This window comes from Diceros bicornis, chromosome 27, assembly GCF_020826845.1.
Source record: "Diceros bicornis minor isolate mBicDic1 chromosome 27, mDicBic1.mat.cur, whole genome shotgun sequence".
Lineage (NCBI taxonomy): Eukaryota > Metazoa > Chordata > Mammalia > Perissodactyla > Rhinocerotidae > Diceros > Diceros bicornis.
Genome location: NC_080766.1, coordinates 36895614 through 36917465, shown reverse-complemented (window position 1 = coordinate 36917465; position 21852 = coordinate 36895614). Strand labels below are relative to the sequence as shown.

The window sequence follows — 21852 nt, the reverse complement described above, 5'->3', positions numbered from 1 at the left end:
CGCGGCGGGGCCTGTAGGGCCTGGGCCTCCCCGGGGCACTCCACTCTCTCCCAGCTGGGAGCGGCCTTCACCTCTGCAGGCGTGCACACACTTCGCCTCTACGGAAAGAGAGGTAGGAACGAAGGAAGGAAAAAATGAAAGGGGGAATTAAAGAAATGAAAAGAAAGTTAGACCAGAATGGACTAGCATGAACATAGAACAATTCTTGGTTCGCCCCAGCCCAGCCCTGGGCCGGGAAATGGTCTGGTCGCCGGGTTGCCAAGGCCCTGGCCTCTCTCTCTCTCGAGCAGGAGCCAAAGCCCCCGGGGCGGCCTCCCCGAGACGGCCTGGCACTGGCCGGGCGGCTGAGGCGGCCCCTCCGGGTCTGGCTCCAGCTCCCCGCTGGGGCCAAGTTCGCCGGGCTCCCCAGCGCTCCCCGCCGCCCACCTGTGGCCTCACCTTCGGGGAAGACGGCGCGCATCTTCAGGTAGCTGGTGGTAAGTCGGATGATGGACGCCTTGTCCAGCTGCGAGGTGATGGCCGACGGCAGCGGGAGTAGCTTGGCCAGCTCATAAAACTCGCCATTTTCCTTCTCCCTCCTGGTTTTGGCCGCATTCTTGGACTTCTCCTTCATCGCGCCTCGGCTCCGGGCATATTAGACCCGGCCGTGCTCCAGGCCCGCGGAGCCCCGCTCCGGCTGCAGCGGTGGCGATGGGGAAGGGGCGCCGGGGGCCGGGTGAGTCTGGGGCCCGGCCGCCGGCAGGTGCGCGGGGCCGCCCTGGGGCACTGAGACGCCTCTCTGCAGCCGCGGGCCCGGAGCTCGGCGCAACCCAGCCGCGCCGCCCGGGACGCAGCCTCCGCCGGGCTGGACTGTCCCGCGGCGACGAGAGCCCCGACTTCCCGCTCGCTTCTGCTGGCTCTTCCTTTCTCCCTCCTGTCTCCCGCGCCTTGGCTTTCCTTAGAGGGCGGAGAGGGGCCGGCGATGCAGTTTAGTCCTTGACCAAGTGTTCGTACCCGCTGCCGCGAGGCCCCTCCGGCCTGGAGGGCGGCATGGGCGGCGGCGGCCGCGGAGCCATGGAGCGGGAGGCGAGCGGAGGGGAGCTGGGGCGGAGGCGGCTGGGGCCGGGCCCGGGCGCGCTCTCCTGCCCTCCCTGGCGGCTCCCTGTGCCTGAAGACGCGGCGCCCGGAGCCCGCGATCTGTCGCGAGGCTCAGCAGCTCCGCGCTCCACGTGCGACCGAGCGGCGTTTGTTTATGGCGGACCCGCCTTCGGGCGGAGCACTCGGCCGCCGCGGCCCGGGGAGGGGGGGCGGGAGGGGGGAGGGACCGCGGCGGGGGCGGGGGCGGCGAATCTCGCCTCCCGACCCCGCCGCGGCCCCGGAGTCACGGGCGCGCCTCCGCGTCGCTGCCTCCGACTCTCCCAGGAGGGACCCGCGCGCTCCCGGGCTCGAGAAAGTCGCGGTGAGTGCACACGCTGCGCCGGGGGCCCCGGCTCCGGCGAGCGGGTCGCGGGTCCGGGGCGCTGGGAACGGCGGCGGGGAGGGGCGAGGAGGAGGGAGGGAGGGATGCCAAGACCTCCTCTGTGGCTCCAGGGCAGGTCGCGGGCGGGCGCAGCCGAGGGCAGGCGGTGCGACCCGCCGGCCAAGTGCCCTGCCGGGAGGACCGAGTCCTCCGAGCCCGCGCTGCTGCCGCGCCCTCACCGTCCCCTCTTCGCAGGTCAGAAAGCCGAAAGGGGGAGGCCAGAAGGGAAGACCGCCCCCCTCAGGAAACGGCGCGAGAGGGGCTCGGAAGTGACCCTTCTGCCCTTTCGCTCCTCGAAACACGAGAGCGAAAGGAGATTGGCGCCTTACCCGGAGGGGCCGGAGGCCGCGGGGACGCGCGGGCCGGACGGAGGGAGAGGGCCAGAGTGCCAAGCCTAGCGGCGAGGCCTCGCTCAGGGCGGCAGCGGGAACAGGACCCAACAGCCCCGGGTCTCGCACCCCTACCTAGCGTAGTCGGCATTTCGGGGAATCGTGGCCGGGGTGGGCGCTTCTGGGCGAGGGTCATCGGGCGAGCGCTGGTGCGAGCCAAGGTAACAGGGCAGGAAGCCGTTGGAGGAGGGAGACGCAGTTGGAGACGCGGCGGTAGGGCGTCCGGCGTGCCTCAGGGCCACTCTGGACCGCAAGAGTCCTCTTGTCCGTCCCGTCGTACCCCTCCCCCACTCCCCGCTCCTGCAGTCTCGGAGGGTCCCCCTTACAACCGGCCGGGGCATTGGCACAAACCCCCACCCGTTCTAGGAGTCTGAACTCTCCAGATGCGGTGCAGACTGGTGCGCTGGGAGGACGCCAGCTTCCCAGGCGCGCGGGGTCAGAGAGCAGCCGCAGTGAACGCAGGGCAAGGAGTCCTGTGGGTCCCTCGGCGGTGTGCCGCAGGCTGTAAGGCCGTGGGGCGCCTGATTTGGAGGTGGGCGCGGGGAGGTGAGACGCCAGAGCCGCGGGGCCTAGAGCTAGGATCTAGGTTTTTGGTGCCACCTCTGTTCCCCGCCCGGGAGGAGCCTGCTGCTCCCCACACTCACTGCGTGACGAAGACCCGGTACCCGCCTCCTTCCCCAGCGCCTGGAGGGCCTGGCCTACGACCACCTTGTCTGCAGCTGGTGCTCCTAACGTTTTTCAAGGACCCCTTTGACGATCATAAGTTTGACGGCGATTGGCGTCGTCGTAGCTCCCTCGGTGGGCAGGACAGTGTACGCAGACCCCGGCTCGGCCCCCACTTGCCCCCAAGCCCTGCTGAACCTACAGCCCTGGCCTTGTCTCGCTGGGCTGGTGCTCTGAAACCACGAAGCCGCTCGAGCTTTGGAGTCGGTGCTCCCCCACCAAACGCCTGGAGCACCAAGGAACCGGCCCTTTCCCTTGGGGTTTCGGATCCAGGAGCGCTTTCCTGTTTTCTGCAGAACGCGCAGAGCGTCAAGGCCGCGCGCGAGCGGCGCGGGTACGCAGTGCCCAAACGCAGCGCGCCTGGCCCGCTTCCCCGCCTGGAATCCCGCGCCGGGCTGCGCCGACAGTTGTCGTCTCGGGGCTTCCCGGAGAAGGGGCGCCAAGGGGGAAGGGGCTGCCGGCTAGGCCCCACCGCAGCTTGCGCAGGCCGCCCTCGAGTGCGCTGCCGCACCTCCCTGGCTTGCGGAGGATTTAACGCTTCCCTCACCCCCAAAATTTCCGATCCTCAATTATAGACCCAGGAGAATTCCTCCAGGGCTTGAAGGGATTACCCAGATCGCAGAAACATGGTTAAGTGAAAGTCGGAGAAACCCGACAAGTAACAAGAACAGAAACTTTCTTCAAACCAAATTCCCCGGACTTTCGGGAAAGCGTACTTGAGATCTCGCTACCAGGTCTTCATAGTTGCAGCCGCTGTTCTCCCATCGGCCAGACAGGTTCGACTCCCGTGGTTTGAGAGGTACCATAACAAAGTGTTTAAAGACTAGAAGATGTGTGGGTGTGGGACACTTTCAGGCCCAAAGCCTGTCCCAGCAGATGCCAAGCGGTCATTGTATACCCACCCCAACACATTCATTCAACACAGACACACACACACACACACACACACACACACACACACACACGTCGATGAGCCTGGGCTCTCCGACTGCACCACTAAAAGTACACTAAGTACTTGGGCGCAGACCTCGAAATTTCCCAGGTGGGAAGGATAGTGGTGTCTTGTGGAATAGTGAAGTAAGAACCCCTGCGCCTGGTGATGGCCGTACCAGGGCTTTCCCTACAGGAGGGAAAGGCCGGTTCCCTCGGAACAGGACATTTAGGACGACACTCACAGGCTAGAAGCTCTGTGTGAACTGGAAAAAGCACTAAACACGTGGTCCCGGGTTGGAACACCTGCTGCATGTCCCTCGCTCTTGGTCTCTTGGTGCGAGGAGTACCTCCTTGGCAAAGGTTTAGGCTTAAAGCCCAGCACCTCACACAGCATCGACACCGGCCTTTTGGGACCCAAGGGAGAGGCACAGACGCAACGAATGACCCCTGGTCAGGGCATCACCAGAAATGGCGATTCCCCTCCTGGCCCGGGGAAGAAGCCTGTAGAATCTAGAATGAATGGAAGCTGAGGGCAGGAAGAGGACTGGTGGGAAGAGGGGTCCGACGCAGTGAGGCCGCGAGCTTCGGCCCTGGAGGAGGGCTTGGGTGCACCTCGAGGCGCACGAGCATGCCTCCGCATACCCTCCACCTCTTAGAAATTTTCCATTAGGAAACTAATCTGGAAGAAATTGAGGGCCCAAGAGGAAAGGGGCGGGCCCAGGCCAGCCCACATCTGCTTGGATTTTCCGCTTCAGATGCTCCGCAACTGTTTTTCCCCCCGGCCGCGCCCGGCGCCTACCTGAGGCCCATCCCCCGCGGAAACCGACTTTCGCGTGAGATCGAGAGGGAAGCGCGCAGATGTTCCACCTGGGATGGGCTCCCGGAGACGCTGCAGCGATGGCAGAAGGGGATCTGAGACTTTGTCACTAAGGAGGTGGGGGCTGGGGGAGGACTTCTCCCATTCTGAGCACGAGATTGGGGGGAGGGGGTTTCGAGCCTTGGAAGTGGTGTTTAAGGAGAACTTCAACCGCTGGAGCAAGCCAAGGCAACAGAAAATCCAGGACTACGGAGATTCGAACCTATTCGTTTTATAAGCCCTTGTCTACACAGGCAATTAGCACCATATGGTTACTACAGAAAATCCCGCTTGCATCCAGTATCACGTATATGACTATGACACGGCTGGGAGGATTTTGGGGTCTGAGGTATCTAAACGAGCACCTCGATTTCTCTCTCCTGTCCTTGTGTAAGCCACATGGAGATACCACCAACTTTTCCTGGGGTCATTGTTACTCCCAGAAAGGATCAGACGATAATTACTATATTACTACTCATTGTTTAAAAGAAATTACAGGTATCCAGAGCAATTTCGTAATGAGTCAGTCCTCCAGAGGTCAAGACAGTAACCGGCTCCGCTCGCTCGTTTCCCAGTAGTAGAGGGAGAGAAGTTTATTTCTCTTTTTGTTTTGTTTTCAATCAATTCTTTCACTGGAAGATACTCTTTTGGAGAAAGGGTTTGCTTTTGGGGTGGCAGCGTCTTTCTGATTATTTGATTACATCGCAGGAATTAGGGCAGATCTGCACTCCTGCAATGGGTCCGGGGACCCCTTCGTGCCTGGGCGTTCGGCCCTCGGCGGGGGTGCCCCGGGGGCGGCTGGGGCGCAAGAGAAGGAGGTACTCCAGAGTGGGGGATTATTCCCACCTCCCGGGAGCCTATCCAGGCCTGCCTAAGGCTGATTCTGCTCTCTGGGATTGCGAAAAGAGCGCGATCCTTCCCGGACTTAGTTTTCAGGGACAACTTCGGGTTCTGGGATTGGGGGCTCGAGGGGGCCGGCCTTGGCCGAAGAATGGAGTAGCTGCTATCTCCTCTCTCTCAAGGCAATGCATTTAAAAGAACAAAACCAGTGCCACTGTAATTAATTATAGTGATTAGCAAGGTCCCTGAGCGAGGGCCACAGGGAGCCATCGAAGGCGCGCCAGGTTTGGGTCAATGGCGGCCACGCGTTTTTTTCTAATTTTACCTGGGGGTGAGAGGATAGCCTTTCCTCTGCATTTTCCTTCCCGGTTTTCCAAGCCCGGCCCCGCTTTCTCCCCCGTCTCTAGAAGGTGCCCGGGGACTCGGCGCGCCCCTCCCGATGCACACAGACATCCAGGGTCCTCCGGGGAGGGCGGGGATCCCCCAGGAACGCAGGCAGCACCCCGCGCCCGGCGCCCAGGATGGGCGCTCAGGGACCGGCCAGGGATCCGGGGCCGAGGCAAAGTGGAGCCGAGCGTTCCACGCCGACCTCCTCCCACTCGTCCACGACCCTGCCGCATGGAGCTTCCGCGGTCCTCTACCGGAGGCCTCTCGGCCCGGCTTAACGGAAACGTCGCCTCCAAATCCCAGTTCGAGGAGAGGCAGCCCATCCGCTCCCGGGCAAAGCTCGGCTTTTCGCCTCCAAGTGAGCCTGGAATTGCATCTGGAAGCCCTTGAGCTGGAGAAGTTTTAATAGTCTAGTGTGCACTGAAATTCCTCAGTGGTTATATCAATTATACACCACCGCCTTGAAATCTGAAAACCAATTAGTTCATTAACGACGGCGCTGAAACCGCCTTTCAAAAACATCCAAAATTTTCCTTAAAAAAATAGAAACACAAAACCTATCCATCAGAGACAAATATTTCTGCACACCAAAGAAAGCATAAACGTGATGAGCTTATTTTCTTAATATAAGACTGACTGTAATATAAGGCTATTATAGTACTTTAAAGACACAAACTCGGTTCATTTAATTATAAGGAGGCTATTTGCAAAGCAAAGCGAACATTGGGGAATTCTCTCCGTAATCTAAATCCGTAGGAAGAGGTACGCTAATTCATTCGAGGTTTAGTAGAGCAAGTCACAGAAAGGCCGATGGGCAGGGGGGAGGGCCGACTGGCCCCCTCCAGCCCTCGTGCGGCCGCCCCAAACCCAGGCATGAGTATCTTCCCGCTTCGTGCGGATTTTTATTTTTTTTCTTTTCTTTTAAAGGCCAGCGTGGAAGGCGGGTTTCCTGAGAGGTGTATGTCCCGGAATACACTCTTCCCTGCCAGGAGGAAAAGGCGACGCCCACAGCCGAGGACAGTCCCGCATCAGAGGTTCCGGGCGCGCCAAAGCCGGACTTCAGATCTGAGCGGCGGCGGAGCCACGCTTGTGTGGGGTCCACACCCATCTGGAGGCGGTGGCTGGGCCCCCTCGCCAGCCGTCCCCGCCCTGGGCGGAAAACCGGCTTTGGGAGCTGAGGGCCACACTCGGGGACACCAGCGGCCAGAGGGGGCCGAGGGGCAGGTTTCCCGGTCGCTGGAGGTCTTTTTAATTCCGCAGAAAAGACTCAGGACTCCTACTCCCAGCGCTGGGTGGGGGCTCAGAAGGGGACTGTTTCAGACTTACTTTCCGGCGCGCGCAGTCTCCGGACGGCGCGCGCAGTCTCGGGACCGCCCGCGTGGTTAGAAACGCGGCCGGGGAAGCTTGGCGGAAGGGGGCGCAATGCGCACGGCCGCGTGAGGTGCTCAGCAAGCATGGAGGGTGGAGGGCTCAGGGAACGCAAGCAGATCAGAGCACGGGGGGAGAGGGGATGTCAGTACACTCGAGGGGAGGTGGCGCAGGGCACAAGGGAGTGGGAGGCTCAAGATCACGCGCCCGCTCAATGTGCACGGCGGGAGCCCCGTGTACCCTGGAGCGTCTTGGTACGCACCGGGCGGGAGGGGTGCTGGGGCGCGTGCCGCTGTGCGTGACGCTCACGTGGATGCGAGAGGCCGTGCGGGCGTTGTCCCGGGCCTGACCCTGGAAGACGGCGCCCCTCTCCCATTTCCACCTCCCCCTCCAGCCGCTCGGCCTCCACTCTGCAACGCGCCCTCCCCCCACCCCTTCTTTTCAAGCGGGAAGTAGGGACCAAAGGGAGCTAGCGGGGGCCAGTGGGGCAGGCAGGAGAGGGCGGGACCCGGTGCATGTGGATGGAGTGATGTCTGGTTGGGAATTAGACGCTGGTGCTTTCATCTGACTTCGCCAAAGCCCCCTGAGCCGTCCCCAGCTCGCGAGCACTTAGCCCGGATCCGGAGTCAATTCTCGCGCTGGCGGCTCAGCCTTCGCGTGGGAGACCCGGCGTGGTCCCCGATTGGGGAAGAAGAAGGTCCAACACCCCTCCGCCGCCCCTTGCCCTCTTGTAAGTGCCCCGAGACGGAATTCCGTTTAGGTGCCAGAGCAAATACCCCGAGGAGGAGGCACGGGGCAGAGCACGTTTTCGTATAAAACGAAAGACTTTTAAGATTAGCACTTTTTCTCAATTGAAGAATAGTTTCCCTGGCAAAAGCACCTAGGTGAGCTGATCAACTACAGGGTAGATTCAAACTGTGCGGTTTGTGAATATTTTTGGCCACAACTCCAGCACTATCTTCATTTTTTAGAGTGTAGAAACAAAATAATCTTGATTATTGCACCCACGCTCTTTTCGCCCTGCGGGTGTAGACAACGGCATTATTTAATCTGACTACGGAATTCTCTGTGCTTCTTTCCCAGAAGCTGTTGGACCAGGAGGGGTGAGGCCTGGAGCGCCTTCCTCGCTGGGTGCACAGAGTTTCACATTCAGGGGAACGTTCTCGGCGCTTTCCTGTTGACGGAAGCGTGGTCAGGGCGCTAGTGTGAGCACGGCTTAATGGAGTTGTGCAAGGGCTTCTGCTCCGTTCCCAACGTCGAAGCCGGTTAAACCGCTTTATTATGGCGGTTTGAGAGACCTACTTTCAATCTTGCTTTTCATTTTGGAGAGTTCCTACCAATTGCTAGACTCTGGGCTGGGCGTTGGGGGACGGGAGAGGTGGATAGTTTATTGAGAAATCTAACTTTTGAATAAACACAAGCGGGGTGTGGGGGAGAAAAGCGTAGATGTGAGCGTCCGCGGAGGAACGCGCTTCAGCGACCAGAGAGACGCTGGCTGCTCCTGGCGAGCCGACAGGCGTCGTGTTCCACTTGTTTCGGAGCTCTCAACGCTGTCTGGACTGAAAGCGACAGGCTCAAACACTTTTTAAGCACTTTAGACAAGGTACTGAGTACTGGAAAGCTCGTATGTGAATTTGCTTTACTTCCTGGGTAGTTCGGAGCAGGGAGGAAAAAGATCAGCGCCATTATTACGCATGCCCAAGTAATTTTAGTGTTTATTGAAATCTACTTAAAGTAATTGACCAGAAAATACCTTCTTGTTGAAGCAACATGAAGGGTGCTCCACTGAAAGCGAATTGACTTATATTTCTGTTTAGCCTGATGTCTACGCCATCGTTTCTTGGAGAAGCTGTCAACTCTGACAAATGAAGGAAAGTGGAAGCCGGGAGAGCCGCACCTGCGAAAAAGTGCTGGAATTCCAGGGCCAACCCCTCCCATCTGTTCTTTTCTAAGAGTGCTTAGACTCGGCTTGATTGTTTGAGATCCAGAAGTTGGATTTTCTGAAAGTAAATCCCAGAGATGGAAATTCATGCTCATTACCTTGCACAAACATTTTAATTTCTGAGTGGCCTGCATTGAGCCAAAAGGCAAGGATCCTTCCTGCCATAGCCACAGTCAATCCTGTAAAAGCTGAAAACCTTCACCTGAGGATAGAAAGGCACTAATTTAGACACACAGAGAAAATTCCTAGCTAGAAGACAAGAAAAACATGCTCCAAGTGAAGTTAGAAAGTTTATATTTGTACAAAAATCCTTTGAACGTTATTTGATGATAAATTTGTTTTTCCAGTTACGTTTGTTGATCTGAATTTCTCAGCGACCGTTTGCATGTGCGAATCATGAGATTGCTTCTCAGCGAAGATGACTAATGGATCTTTCAGGAATCCATGCTTTAAAGTAGATTTTCTATGTTGGTCGTGGAAGGCGCTCCACTTCAGATACTTTATGGGATGGTTGTCAAGGGAACCTTGGGTAAAATTTCTCAGGAGTGTCTCCAAAAACATTATTCATAATTAAAAAGTGATTCATAGAAATCACCAGAAAAAATTATGGCAAGTTATGTTCAAATGTGTTTTTTAGGCCATGTGGAATAAATAAAATCATTAAGCTCTGGTTGGGTAATACCGTCTCCCAGCTTCCTCTGACCGTGCCCGGAGGACCTGATACAGCTTCGTAGATGTGAGAGCAGCCTGTGGGACATGAGCCAAAAAAATCTAGATTTTCTCTAGCTATTTTCTATATTGATAATGCAGGTTATAATTCCATCCCTTTAAAGACCCTGAATAGTCCAGTCTAAGAGGTGGGTAAGGAAGCAGTAAAGGGAGTATCTTTAAATAACTTTAGGGATTTTTTTCCTTTTTAGGGGAAATAAAGACTGTGGAAAGCTCCATGTGATAGTCTGAAAAGCAGAATGAACCCATTGGAACATAGACCTACTTGTTCATAGGCCAGCTGATGTTCGACAAGTTTTTTGGCCCCTTAGTGGTGAAATTCCCTGGACAAACCATCCTGCCACCAAACTTTGCTCTGCAGGGAAAAGAAGTACATTGAGGTCTCAAGGTTTTAGCAATACAAACCTCTTCAGCTGGTAGTTATGTGGGTACAAACCGATTCCCAGTGGAGAAGTAGGGCAGGACTTGTCGAGGCAATTTAGTGGCCTGCACCAGTTATGCAGTTATTGCAGCTTCCGAAGCCCTGGGTTTTCAGTCTAACTTACTTTGGGCGTTGGTGGACTCTGACAATATATGTCAGTTGCTGATATTTATATGGAGAGTTGGCATTTAATAATTAATGGCAGTTAATTTATTAAATAATCCAAACAGAAGAAGTTGCACTTGCTAAAAAATTGCTCCCATTTGCGTACCTAAAAGAAGAAATGCAGTTTCCAGCCCTGTGCGTGGTCGCTCAAATGCACTGTGGCATGACTTATTAGGTCATTTTAGACCTCTTCACAGTCAACTAAATCATGGGCCTGGGTGGTGAGTCACCTGGCATGTGAAGGTGGCTAAAACCAACAGATTGAGGGTTGCGTGTTCCGGGCACACATTATTCATGTGCAGTCTAGAGCTGGACTGACATAGAAGCAGCTTGTAATTCACGCATCAAAAGGAATGTAGTTCTTTGACGTGGGGAGTCCTCACGCACACCTACTTGCGCATGTGCTGTTACTCATCCAAGAAGCATTCATGGGGTGGCCACAGTGTGCCAAGTGCTCAGCCAGGCATTCGAGTGATAAAAGTGAGTTCCTACCATTGAGGCTTTCTGAGGCCTGATAGTGACTTTGACTGAGAACCTGGCGTGCTAATGTATGTCAAGGGCTTCAGATATGTTCACAGCTTTTGAATCAGTAATTCTGTATCTGATTATTTGTCCTATGGAAATCATTTCTAATATGAAAAAAGCCTTTTGTTGTGAGTATTTGGGTAATGGTTATGGGTGCAAGCTTTGGTGTCAAGTCTGGGTTTGACTTCTCTCTAACCCTCAGTTTTGTTATCTGTATGATGGGGATAATAGCTACCTCATAAGGAGGATATGAGTGTTAACTAAAAAATGAATGACAAATATAATGCATATAAAGGGCATAGCACTCTGCTTGGGAGAAGGAAATATTCAATAAACTGTAGCTGTTATTATTGGCATATCACAGAATTATTTATAATATTAAGCTTTGGAATATTAATATTATTAAACTGTGGAAACAAACTATCCTAAGTGGGTGGAGGGTGATGAATTAAGTATTGGTATATATATTCAGTGAAAAGTTATGCAGCTATTAAAAAGATTGTAAAAGTTTATGACAACTGGTATGGTAATACCTTCTTAGAGTATAGCCTGGAGAGCTGGCAATCATATTTCCCAGACTCCCTTGCAGCTAGGGTTCCTGATGTGAATTAAGCATGGCCATTTAGATGCACTTATCTGAGAAGCAAAGTGGAAGCCACATTTCTGCCGCCTTCGTGGTTTCTGCTGGTAGGCACGATCCATGAGTACTTTTTTGGTGTGTGTGTGTGGGGGGGGGGCAGAGTTAGCAGAGTTCCCAATGGCATTGCCATGATGCCAACAGTTTCAGTGGTGGTTTTCCCATCCCTGGCTTGAAACTAATGAGGGCGTCGCTGGATTCAGCAGTCACAGTGGCAGCTTCCTGGTCCCCCACCTTCCTGACTGGTGATGCTAGCAGCTGCCCCTGGCCAGTCCTGCAGTGTTGTCCATCCCTGGAGAGCCATCCTCTAGCCTCTCCTCCAGTCCTTCCAATAGTTTTGTAAGCACTGAGATCCCTCTGTTAAATCTCTTTCTGCTTAAAACAGCAATTTCTGTTATTGGCAACTAACTGCTGACTGATGTACGTTGGAAAGCATGCCAGTACCATAAAACTCTACATATTGTATGACCACAATTAGGTAAAACAACAACAAAACTATATAGAGAGAAGTAGCAGAAGAATATGCCTCAAAGTTGGGTAGTGAGTATCTTTGGGCAGTAAGACTGCGAATGATCTTTCAATTTGCTTTTCATTCCTCCATTTTTTAAAAACAGCTTTATTGAGATATAATCACCTACCATACAATTCACCCATTTAAAATGTATAATTCAGTGTTTTTTAGTATATTCACAAATATGTGCAACCATCACCACTGTCAGTTTCAGAACATTTTCATCACCTCAAAAAGAAATTCCATTAGCTATGAAATCGCTATCCTCTTGCCCCCACCACCAGCCCTAAGCAGTCACTAATCTACTTTCTGTCTCTACGGATTTCCCTCTTCTTGACTGTCATATGTATAGAATCATATTGTATCTGGTCTTAAATGTCTGGCTTATTTCACTTAGAATAATATTATCAAGGTTGTAGCATCCATGTTGTAGCATGTGTCAGTGCTTCACTCTTTTTGTGGCCAAATAATATTCCATTGTATGGCTAGACCATATTTTCTTTATCCTTTATTGATGGACATCTGAGTTGTTTCCACTTTTTGGCTATTATGAATAATGCTGCTATGTCCCTCTGCCTTTTGTTTTGACCATGTAGCAATTTTATGATAAATATTTTGTAAGTTTTATAACAAGGAAAATCTGGCTTGAGTAACTAGTACATTTGAGTTTGGTGTTAAAAAGAGGGCAAGATGGTAGATTTTGTTCTTGGATTGGCCAATTAGCTTAGGACACAGTAAAACTCTGTTCCAAGCCACATTTACAGCCTCCATCTGTACCCCTATGTCCACAGACCTTTCTATAAGTGGTAATCTTGGTCACCAGAAGGATGGGAAGAGAGACTATAAATTTATCTCCACTCCTCAGGAAACAGCTCTGATGCCAGTGGGACTGATTATGGTGACCTAACAGAAGTCCTGAGATTTGACGTATGGTGTTTTCACATTAAAAACTGTATCTACTGGGATGCTGGAGATGTTCTATATTTTGATCTAGTGGTGGTTACATGGGATTCATGTGAAAAATTCATCAGCTTGTATACTTGAGACTTGTGTATGTTATTATACTTAACTATATGCAAGTTACACCCAATAAAAGAAAAAAAGAAATTATATCCATGTGGTTTCCCTGCGATCTCCCTTTCACCCTCCCATTCCAGCTCTGCTTTTCCTTGCTGGCCATTTCTAAATGACCACAGGTTCATACCACACAGCTGGTAAAGGACAGAGCTGGGATCGAATCCAGTTCTTACTAACTTGCTGTGGCATGCTGCTTTCACTAGGAACTCTTCCAGTACCGAGCATCTACACGATTTTTGAGACTTGGCCTCAAACCACGTGGCCAGTGAGTATGGGGGCTGGTCTAGGAGGCCAGGCACATGATCTGTCTGCCCCACATACCTCTCTACCCCCAGCATCCAGCTTTGTACCAGGCACATAGCAGATGGTCAATAAATATTTGTGGAGTCAACGTGACCAGAGTGGGGTTATCACCAAAGGCCAAGCAGGCTGCCCACGTGGCAATTGCTGGAAAAACCAAGACAGGAAACTCAATTCTTATTTTTTTCCCATGGCAACACCAATGGATGTTGGTCTGTCACAAGAGCATGGAAAGTTCCCACTGGAGATATCCGAACTCTCTGGCAAGACCCATGAATTGTTAATTTTAGCTTTCAATGACCGATGCCCTTGTACTCTTTAGTGGGTCAGGAGAAGCATGAGCCAAAGCCAAGATTACTCACTCGGAGAGCTTTTCTTCTCTCTAGAGTACTTGGTGTGTTTTCATTTTGTAGAGACTTACTGCTTACACATTTACTTGGAGAAAATTTCCACTGTTTTGTGTCTAATCTGATCATTGTAAGCTATTCTTTAAAAATATTAGCAATCTATCCTATCAGTTAAATTTTCCCATAGCTCATGCATTAAACATGAGTTTGACTTGCCATGTCAAATGCTAAAAGGCCATAGCAATAAAATAAACAAAATACTTGCATGTCCCTAGATATTCTGAGTTGAAAGATACATGGGTTGAATATCAATTACTTGAATTAAGAAGTGTATATCTGCAGGGGTTTCCGTGTCTACCCTGTTTTCCTCCTTGTATTCTGGTAGGAAATGAGGAAGTTCCATGCTGAGGGGAGATGCCTGTGCTTCAGGGGGAAGAATATCTCAGCTGCCATTTGCAGCTGCCCTGGGGTCACTGGGGATAGAAGGACTCTCCATCAGAGCACAGATTTAGGATGCATAAGAGGATCTGTGCACCTTCTTGGGGGATCTGTGCTCCTTACATGACCAGATTACGGGAGCCCCTGACTCTCATGAATTTGACTGTGTGCAGTGTCTACCCATACACTATACATGACCCATGACACCTGCCTCAGGTGTGTCTGCTGATGGAGGACCATTTGAACTGCTGCCTGTTGGTGGTCCCTGCTAGCCCGCAGGACAGCTTCAGCAGATTGTGTTCTTTGTTTGTTCGGTGAGGTTTGCATAATTCTTTGAATATTTTATTGCATCCTTTCATAATTAGAATTTCCTAATTCTAATTAATTTAGAAAAGTCAGTGGAAAATGAAGAAAGGAAATTGTAGACCTAGTGAATGCAAGACAATAGAATTAGAAAGGAATCACAGGATGTTGTGAACGTGTGGGTCTTTAGACTCAACCAGACACCCCAGGAAATTAAACTGCCAAACTGTGGATCCAGTTGTGAAGGAAAAGAAGAATAGTAAAGAACATGTATGAAATGCTGGAAATACAACATTAGAATTACATCTAAGGGTAAACAAATAGTTAATAGGGGAAATTTTATCTCTATAGAAGTATTCTGACTAACAGAAAAGAAGGGAGAATAGAATTAGGATACATCATTTTGTAAACCTCTGATGAAATTATGGATTTCATCAATGATTATCTGATCATCAATGGCTGCTAACCTCAGGGGCAGGGGGGAGAGAGAGAGAGAGAGAAATCTCCAGAATAATTCAGAGACCTTACATGCCTATTGATGAAGTACACACCCCTTATAAAATAGTTTTGCCAAAAACATCGACTCTGCATCTGATTCAGTCCCTAGCTAGACATTCTAACTACCAGTTTTCAGGAAATACAGGGACAGAGAAGTATGTTCAATGAATCAGGGAACACTACCAGCAAATCTAGAATGTGGGAAACTGTAGGAAAGACTCCTCAGTTTCTTCCACAAATAAATGTCAAGGAAAAAAGAGGGAGGCAGGGAGGGAGCCTGTGGATGAAAAGATACTGAAATATATTAATCATATGCAAAGTGGGGACCTTGTTTGCATCTTAATTCAAGCAAATCACCTGTAAAAAATATATGAGAATATCAGGGGAATGTGGAGATGGGATATTTGATGCTATCAAAGCATAAGTGTCAATTTTTTAGGTATGACAACGATATTGTAGTAATATATTTTTTAAAAGAGTTCTTATCTTTTAGAAGTCCATACTGAACTATTTACATATTAAAAAAATGTATCTAAAGAAAAAGGTGTAGGTTAGGATCTTATAAGAGTTTTTAGTTCCCCAAAGGTACTTCTATTGTTCTGACTTCTCATGTTTGACCCCAGTGCACAATTTCAGGAGTGCATCATAGACAAAGCCAGGGCTGCAAGTAAACTTATCCAGCTCCGTTATTTTTGCAAAGTAGACTTATCCAGCTCTGTTATTTTCTGACCTCCTCAAGGGGACAGTCTCAGGGGTGTGTTTCCTTTTGCATCTCCTCCCTCTCTCTTCTGTAATCATGGAGACCTTATCTGGTCGAAGCTGTGCCTTGAGGTATAAAGGGAAGCAGGGCCATCTATGTAATTTTCAAGGCCCAGGAAAAATAGAAGTGTGAGGCCTCTTGTTCAAAAAGCAGGAAAAAAGTGACATTGGAAGTACCAAAACAGAAAACTTTTTCCTTTTTTCTGTAGTCTCTTTCTCAACCCGTCATTGTGATTTTTGTGTGTGTGTGTGTGCTATTTAGTGTCACTTTCCCTCGGGCATGAGGATGATTTCAGGGCGAATACAGACCCTCACAGGTGTTCTAGGGCCCCATCTCCTGACTCAATGCACCTGCTTGTAGCCCACCAGCTGCCCAGTTCCCCCTCCTGCAGCCACCAGACCAATACACACTGCTGTGGCCAGAGGCAGCTGAATCCAGCCAGGCATCTCTCCTACCCACGGCGGATGGGCGACCCCCAAAGAATTATAACCTCTGCACCAGGATGCACTGGTATCTACATCAGGGATGGGTGACACGGCATTTCCGCTGAGTTGCCTGAAGAACGTGCCATGTTGTCTGCAAATAATTACAATTTTATTTCATGCTTTACAATCATCGTATCTTTCATTTTATTTATTTGTTGCCTTATTGTGCTAACTAGACCTCCAATGCCATTTTGAAAAGAAATGGTAGGGCCGGCCCCGTGGCTTATTGGTTAAGTGCGCGCGCTCCGCTGCTGGCTGCCCGGGTTCGGATCCCGGGCGCGCACTGACGCACCGCTTCTCCGGCCATGCTGAGGCCGTGTCCCACGTACAGCAACTAGAAGGATGTGCAGCTATGACATACAACTATCTACTGGGGCTTTGGGGGAAAAAAAAAAGAAATGATGAGAGCAGACATCTTTTCTTCATTCCTGGTCTCCAGGAGAAAGCTTTCAATATTTCACCATTAAATATAATGTTTGCTGAAGGTTTTTCATAGACACTCCTTCTTCCAGATTAAGCAGGTTCCTTCCTATTTTGTTATCTTCTGGCTTCCGTTGTTCCTGTTGAAAAGTCAGATGGCAGTCTAATTGTTGCTCCTTTGAATGTGATGTGTTTTTTCTTTTCTTTAGCTGCTTTTACGATTTTTTTTTTGTCTTTGGTTTCTGTTAGTATTACTGATGTATCCAGAAATAAATTTCTTTGTATTTATCCTGCTTGAGTTGATAGAGCTTCTTGAGCCTGTAGTTTGATGTCTTTTGTCGGTTTGGGAAAATTCTCAGCTAGTACATCTTCAAATATTGCTTCTCCCCATTCTCTCCATCATCTCTTGTCTGCTCCAATTACACCTATGTTAGATCTTTACATTGTGTTCCACATGTCACATACGCAGTTTTCTGTACTTTTCAGCCTTGAGAAGATTTAGTCTGGTGTTCAGACAAAATCTGATTTTCCTTTTCTCTTAGGCACAGTCCTTCTGGGGTCTCATTTGAAAACCTGGGATATTTACCTGGGCTCTTCCTCTCTGGCAGGCCCTGGGTTCTAATTTTTGCATCTCTAGAACCATGAGACTTGTATTAGTTTTCTAGGATTGCCATAACAAATTACCGCTAACTTGGTGGCTAAAAACAACAGAAATTTATTCTGTCACAGTTCTGGAGGCCAGAAATCAAGGCGTCATCAGGGCCATGCTCCCTCTGAAGGCTCTAGGGAAGAATCCTTCCTTGCCTCTTCCGTCTTCTGGTGACCCCAGGCCTTCCTTGGCTTGTGGCTGCATCACTCCAAGCTCTGCCTTGGTTGTCACATGGTCTTCCCCTGTGTGTCTCTGTGTCTTCATCTCTTCTTATAAGTCATTGGATTTAGGGTCCACTCTGAATCAGGGTAATTTCATCTCAAGATATTTAACTAATTACATGTCCAATTGAGATCACTTGCTGAGGTTCTGGGAAGACATGAATTTTGGGGGGTACACAATTCAACCCACAACAAGACTATTGAAAATTCTGCTTCAATTTTTAATCTCTTTATGGCAACTTTCTGATTTGTATTTCAGCTCTGCGCAGCAAATAACTCAAGCAAACGCCTCGTAGAATGTCGAGTTCATATCTCTGCACTTCTTTTTTTTTTCCTGGGATTTTTGCCCCTTGAGTACTGGCTGGCATGGCAGTCCTAAACTCAAAATTTTTTTCCTCCCAGCTGAATGAGACTGATGCAAACTTCAGGCTGCTGCTTTCACTCGTCTTCTATGGCCTGCGCTTCAAACTGGCAAATGTTCCAAGGGAAAAAGTAGCTAGTGTGGGGTCCATCTCAGTGCACTTCCCTCCACTCCAGGATCTCTCCAGGATTACGTCCTGGATGCCTTCGTTGTTCTCTGAGGCACTCGGCAGCTGTCTTTTGTATTTTATCCAGCTTTTATAGTTGTTCTTAGTACAAAGTTTGCCATGATACTTCTTCATAAATAGAAATAGAAGTCAAATATGGCATTTCTTTGATTCTAGGTTCCTGTATCCAGACCGCCAGGTGAATGTCTCAGGTGTGTTGCTTTTGGAAACCCAGTTACTGAGGGATGTGCCTCTTAGTTTTCCCCCTCCTTTTTACTGTATTTAGAGAGAGACACACCTATAAGCTCACCTTTATTCTTTGTAACTATGGCTGCTTGGGGCAGGGACGATTCTGCAAGGTAAAGAAATAGTGAAAAAGGACTTGGTAAGTAGTGGGACAAATCAGAGCTACATGAGGCTCTTGTTACCTTCTACCTGTATAGGATCCTTAACAAAATCTTAATATCAAGCATATAAAAGGAAAAACTGCATGAATAAGCCACACGATATGAGCTTTGCATGCTGAGGTCTGAGCTACCAGAGCTAGGGGGGGAGTTATGTCCATAGCGGTATGTTTCTCAAAGTGAGCTTTTTGATAAGGTGGTATGGATGGTACACATTTCACCTGATATAATCCTCAAAACCTATAGTATAGGTACTAGTACTAGTCTATTTTATAGATGAGGCAAGTGAGGCTCAAGAAAGTGAATTATTTTAACCTCTCTGTTACATTGCCTTTTAGTTTGTTTATTCCTTTAGTAAAACCACATTTTAAACTACAAAATGCAAACTTCTATGGAAGTGAACTCTTAACTAAATGAGTGAACCTTTTTGTAACTTATAATTTTCATATAATTTCAAACTTACAGAAATGTTGCAAGAATAGGATGAGGAACTCTTCTATATCTTTTACCCAGATTCATCAATTGTTTACATTTCCTCCCATTGATTATTCATTCTCTCAATCTCTCTCTGAATCATTTGAAAATAAGTTGGAGTCATCATCCCCCTTAACCCCCAAATACTTTAGTGTGTATTTTCCCAGAACAAGAATATTCTCATACATAACCTCGGTGCAATTATTAAAATTAGGAAATTTACTGTTGTAACACTACTATTGTTTAATCCAGAGTTTATACTCATATTTCATCAATTTTCCCAATAATGTTCTTTATAACTTTTTTTCCCCGGATCTGGGATCCAATCCAGGATCACGTGTTCCATTTAGTCATCATGTCTCATTAGTTTCCTTTGATCTGAAACAGTTCCTCAGCCCTTCTGCCTGATGTTCCTCAGGATTAGCTCCAGGTAATGCATGGCTGGCGTTAGTGCCACGTTCTCATTGCATCCTACCAAAGGGTACATAACATTCATCGCCCCGTTACTGTTGATGTTGCATGTGATCATTTGATTAAGGTGATACCTATCAGGCTTCTTCACTGTAAATTAATCCTATTCCCTATGTAATTAATAGGTATTTTGTGGGGGAGGTGCTTTGAGACTATGTAAATACCCTGTTCCTTATCAAACCCTACTGTGCCTCCCATGTGTTAGTTCTCTCTCTCTCATCCCTTTATCTTGCTTGGTTTGTTTCTAATTTGGTGAAGAACATCCTTGATTAGCTTTCTGAGAAAAGATGCATTGGAGGTCAAATTTTTGACATTTTGATGTCATTTGAATTTCTAAAAACCTGAACTATTTTTCATCTCTGAAAGTTAAAAAAAAATTTAAAAATCTTTGAATGGGGGCTTTTCCCCCCATTCATTGTGCTGGGTGCTCTCTGGCCTGTTCAATCTGGAAAATCATGCTCTTTGGTGGTGACAGTTGTTTGGGTATTCTTTCATTGATAATTTCTTTTTCTATATTATCTTCTCCTCTGTATCATCTCTCTTCTATAGAACTCCTGTTGTTGGATGTTGGCTACTGCATTGATTTTCTGATTTTCATTCATACTTTCTCTTCTTGTGTATCTCCTTGTCATTTTGTTCTACATTTTGTTCTACGTTTGTTCTGGGATATATTTTCAACTCCATCTTCCAACTGAGCTATTGAAATTTTCGTTTTAGCTAGTGCATCATTACTTTCCAAACCTCACTCTTGTCCTCTAACTGTGCCCTTTTTTCTATCATCCTATTCTTGTTTCATGGATACATTATATTTCCTTTGAGAATTATGCTCATAATTTTTGAAGTTGTTTTCTGCTGCCCACATTTGTCTCTTTTTTTCTGTTTGTTTTCTGCCTATCAGCTAGAGGTCATCTCATGTTAGAATGCTAGAAAAAAGATTTCTAACATGGTGCTAGAGGATGATGTCTAATATGATAAAGAAGAATAAAAAACAGAACAGAGAACAAAACAGGTGAACAAACAAAAGGGAAAGATCCTGGTCTGCACATGTCAGAGGACTCTGATTGGAAGCCCTGTGGAGTTTGGTAGGACACGTGGGTAGTTGGTCTTCCCTGGAGGGAGATTGAAAGGCTATCTGTTTTTTTCATTGGGGACCTAACTATTAGTATCTGTAAGTCTTTCTACTGGGGCCATTTAGTTTCTGCAGGACAAATCCTCCAGTTTCTCACCTGGGGAAAAGACAGCTCATTTCCAGTGTTCTGGGAGCTGACTGGGAGAACATGGCTGTTCAGTATGTACACGTTCACTTAATTCTCGTATTTTCCACCCAGTGCCCTACTGCCACCTTCCATTCTGCCTGTTGTCCCTGAGTTCATGGCTTCTGAAGATTTTGAGACACAAGCGTTTAGAAAAGAAGTGTACTTGAAAAAGATCTGCAAGAACATCCAGGGGTTGGAAAGACTTGGGTCACCAAATGAAAGTACAGCAGGTATTTAAAGGAAAAAAAAAATCCACAAAATTACTAAGCCCACTGAGATTACAGTTAGTCTGCGCATGGCAGAAAAACAGCAAATTTATCACATGATTATCACATCCACAAAGGTCCTGACAGATCCCCAAACAGCACCATTTCAAAGGTCTGGGATAAAGTTGTTTTTGCTAGGGAGTTAGTAACTTACAGGAAAGGTTGAAGATTTCCTGTATTTTGCCGACCCTGTTTTAGTTTGTCTGTCTCAGATGTGATGTGTTTTTTCTTGCTGATTATGTGATAAGATGTGCATGACTGCCCATAAATGAGATGCCATTTTGCCTTTACAGTTCTACCTACTGGTCAAGTTTCTGGCCCTAAGGCACATATTTAAGTGCCTTAATTTGAGTTTGTTCTTATGATTTGTGTGTGTGTGTGTGTGAGGAAGATCAGCCCTGAGCTAACATCCATGCCAATCCTCCTCTTTTTGCTGAGGAAGACCGGCTCTGAGCTAAGATCTATTGCCAATCCTCCTCCTTTTTTTTTCCCCCAAAGCCCCAGTAGATAGTTGTATGTCATAGTTGCACATCCTTCTAGTTGCTGCATGTGGGACACGGCCTCAGCATGGCCGGAGAAGAGGGACGGAGGTGCGCGCCTAGATCCGAACCCGGGCCACCAGCGGCGGAGCGCACGCACCCAACCGCTAAGCCACGGGGCCGGCCCTGTTCTTATGATTTTTTAAATTCAATATTTATTAGTTTGATGTTTTGTTTTATTTGACTAGTAGCTTTATTTACGTAGGTATAAAAGAAGTGTTAATTATTAATAGTAAGCAGCAGCAACACTCCTTGTATGTGGGTAACACACTTAGCATCATATGACCCTAAGACCTAAGAGTCAACTTTTGTCTGGATGCTCTGTATATCTCTTACTCATACCTGCCTAAAGAATTTATTATTGTCAGCTCATCTACTGAGAACAGGAACCAAGAACCAGCCTTTCATTTCTGCCTGGTTTTGCCTGCAGTGCCTACATCTGTGAGGACATCTTCTTTCTCAAGTTTGTCAATACCTCGCCTGATCATGATTC

General features: G+C 48.7%; 1 protein-coding gene across 1 annotated transcript in view; it reads right to left on the bottom strand.

Annotated features, from left to right (window-relative positions):
• SIM2 (SIM bHLH transcription factor 2) overlaps positions 1 to 878 on the bottom strand; it is a 47172-nt gene extending 46294 nt beyond the window's left edge. The window contains exon 1 of the mRNA XM_058523075.1: positions 439 to 878. Coding sequence (XP_058379058.1) covers positions 439 to 613 — 175 coding nt within the window. The 5' untranslated portion in view covers positions 614 to 878. The remainder of the gene's footprint in view (positions 1 to 438) is intronic.
• Between the last annotated feature and the right edge of the window lie 20974 nt (positions 879 to 21852).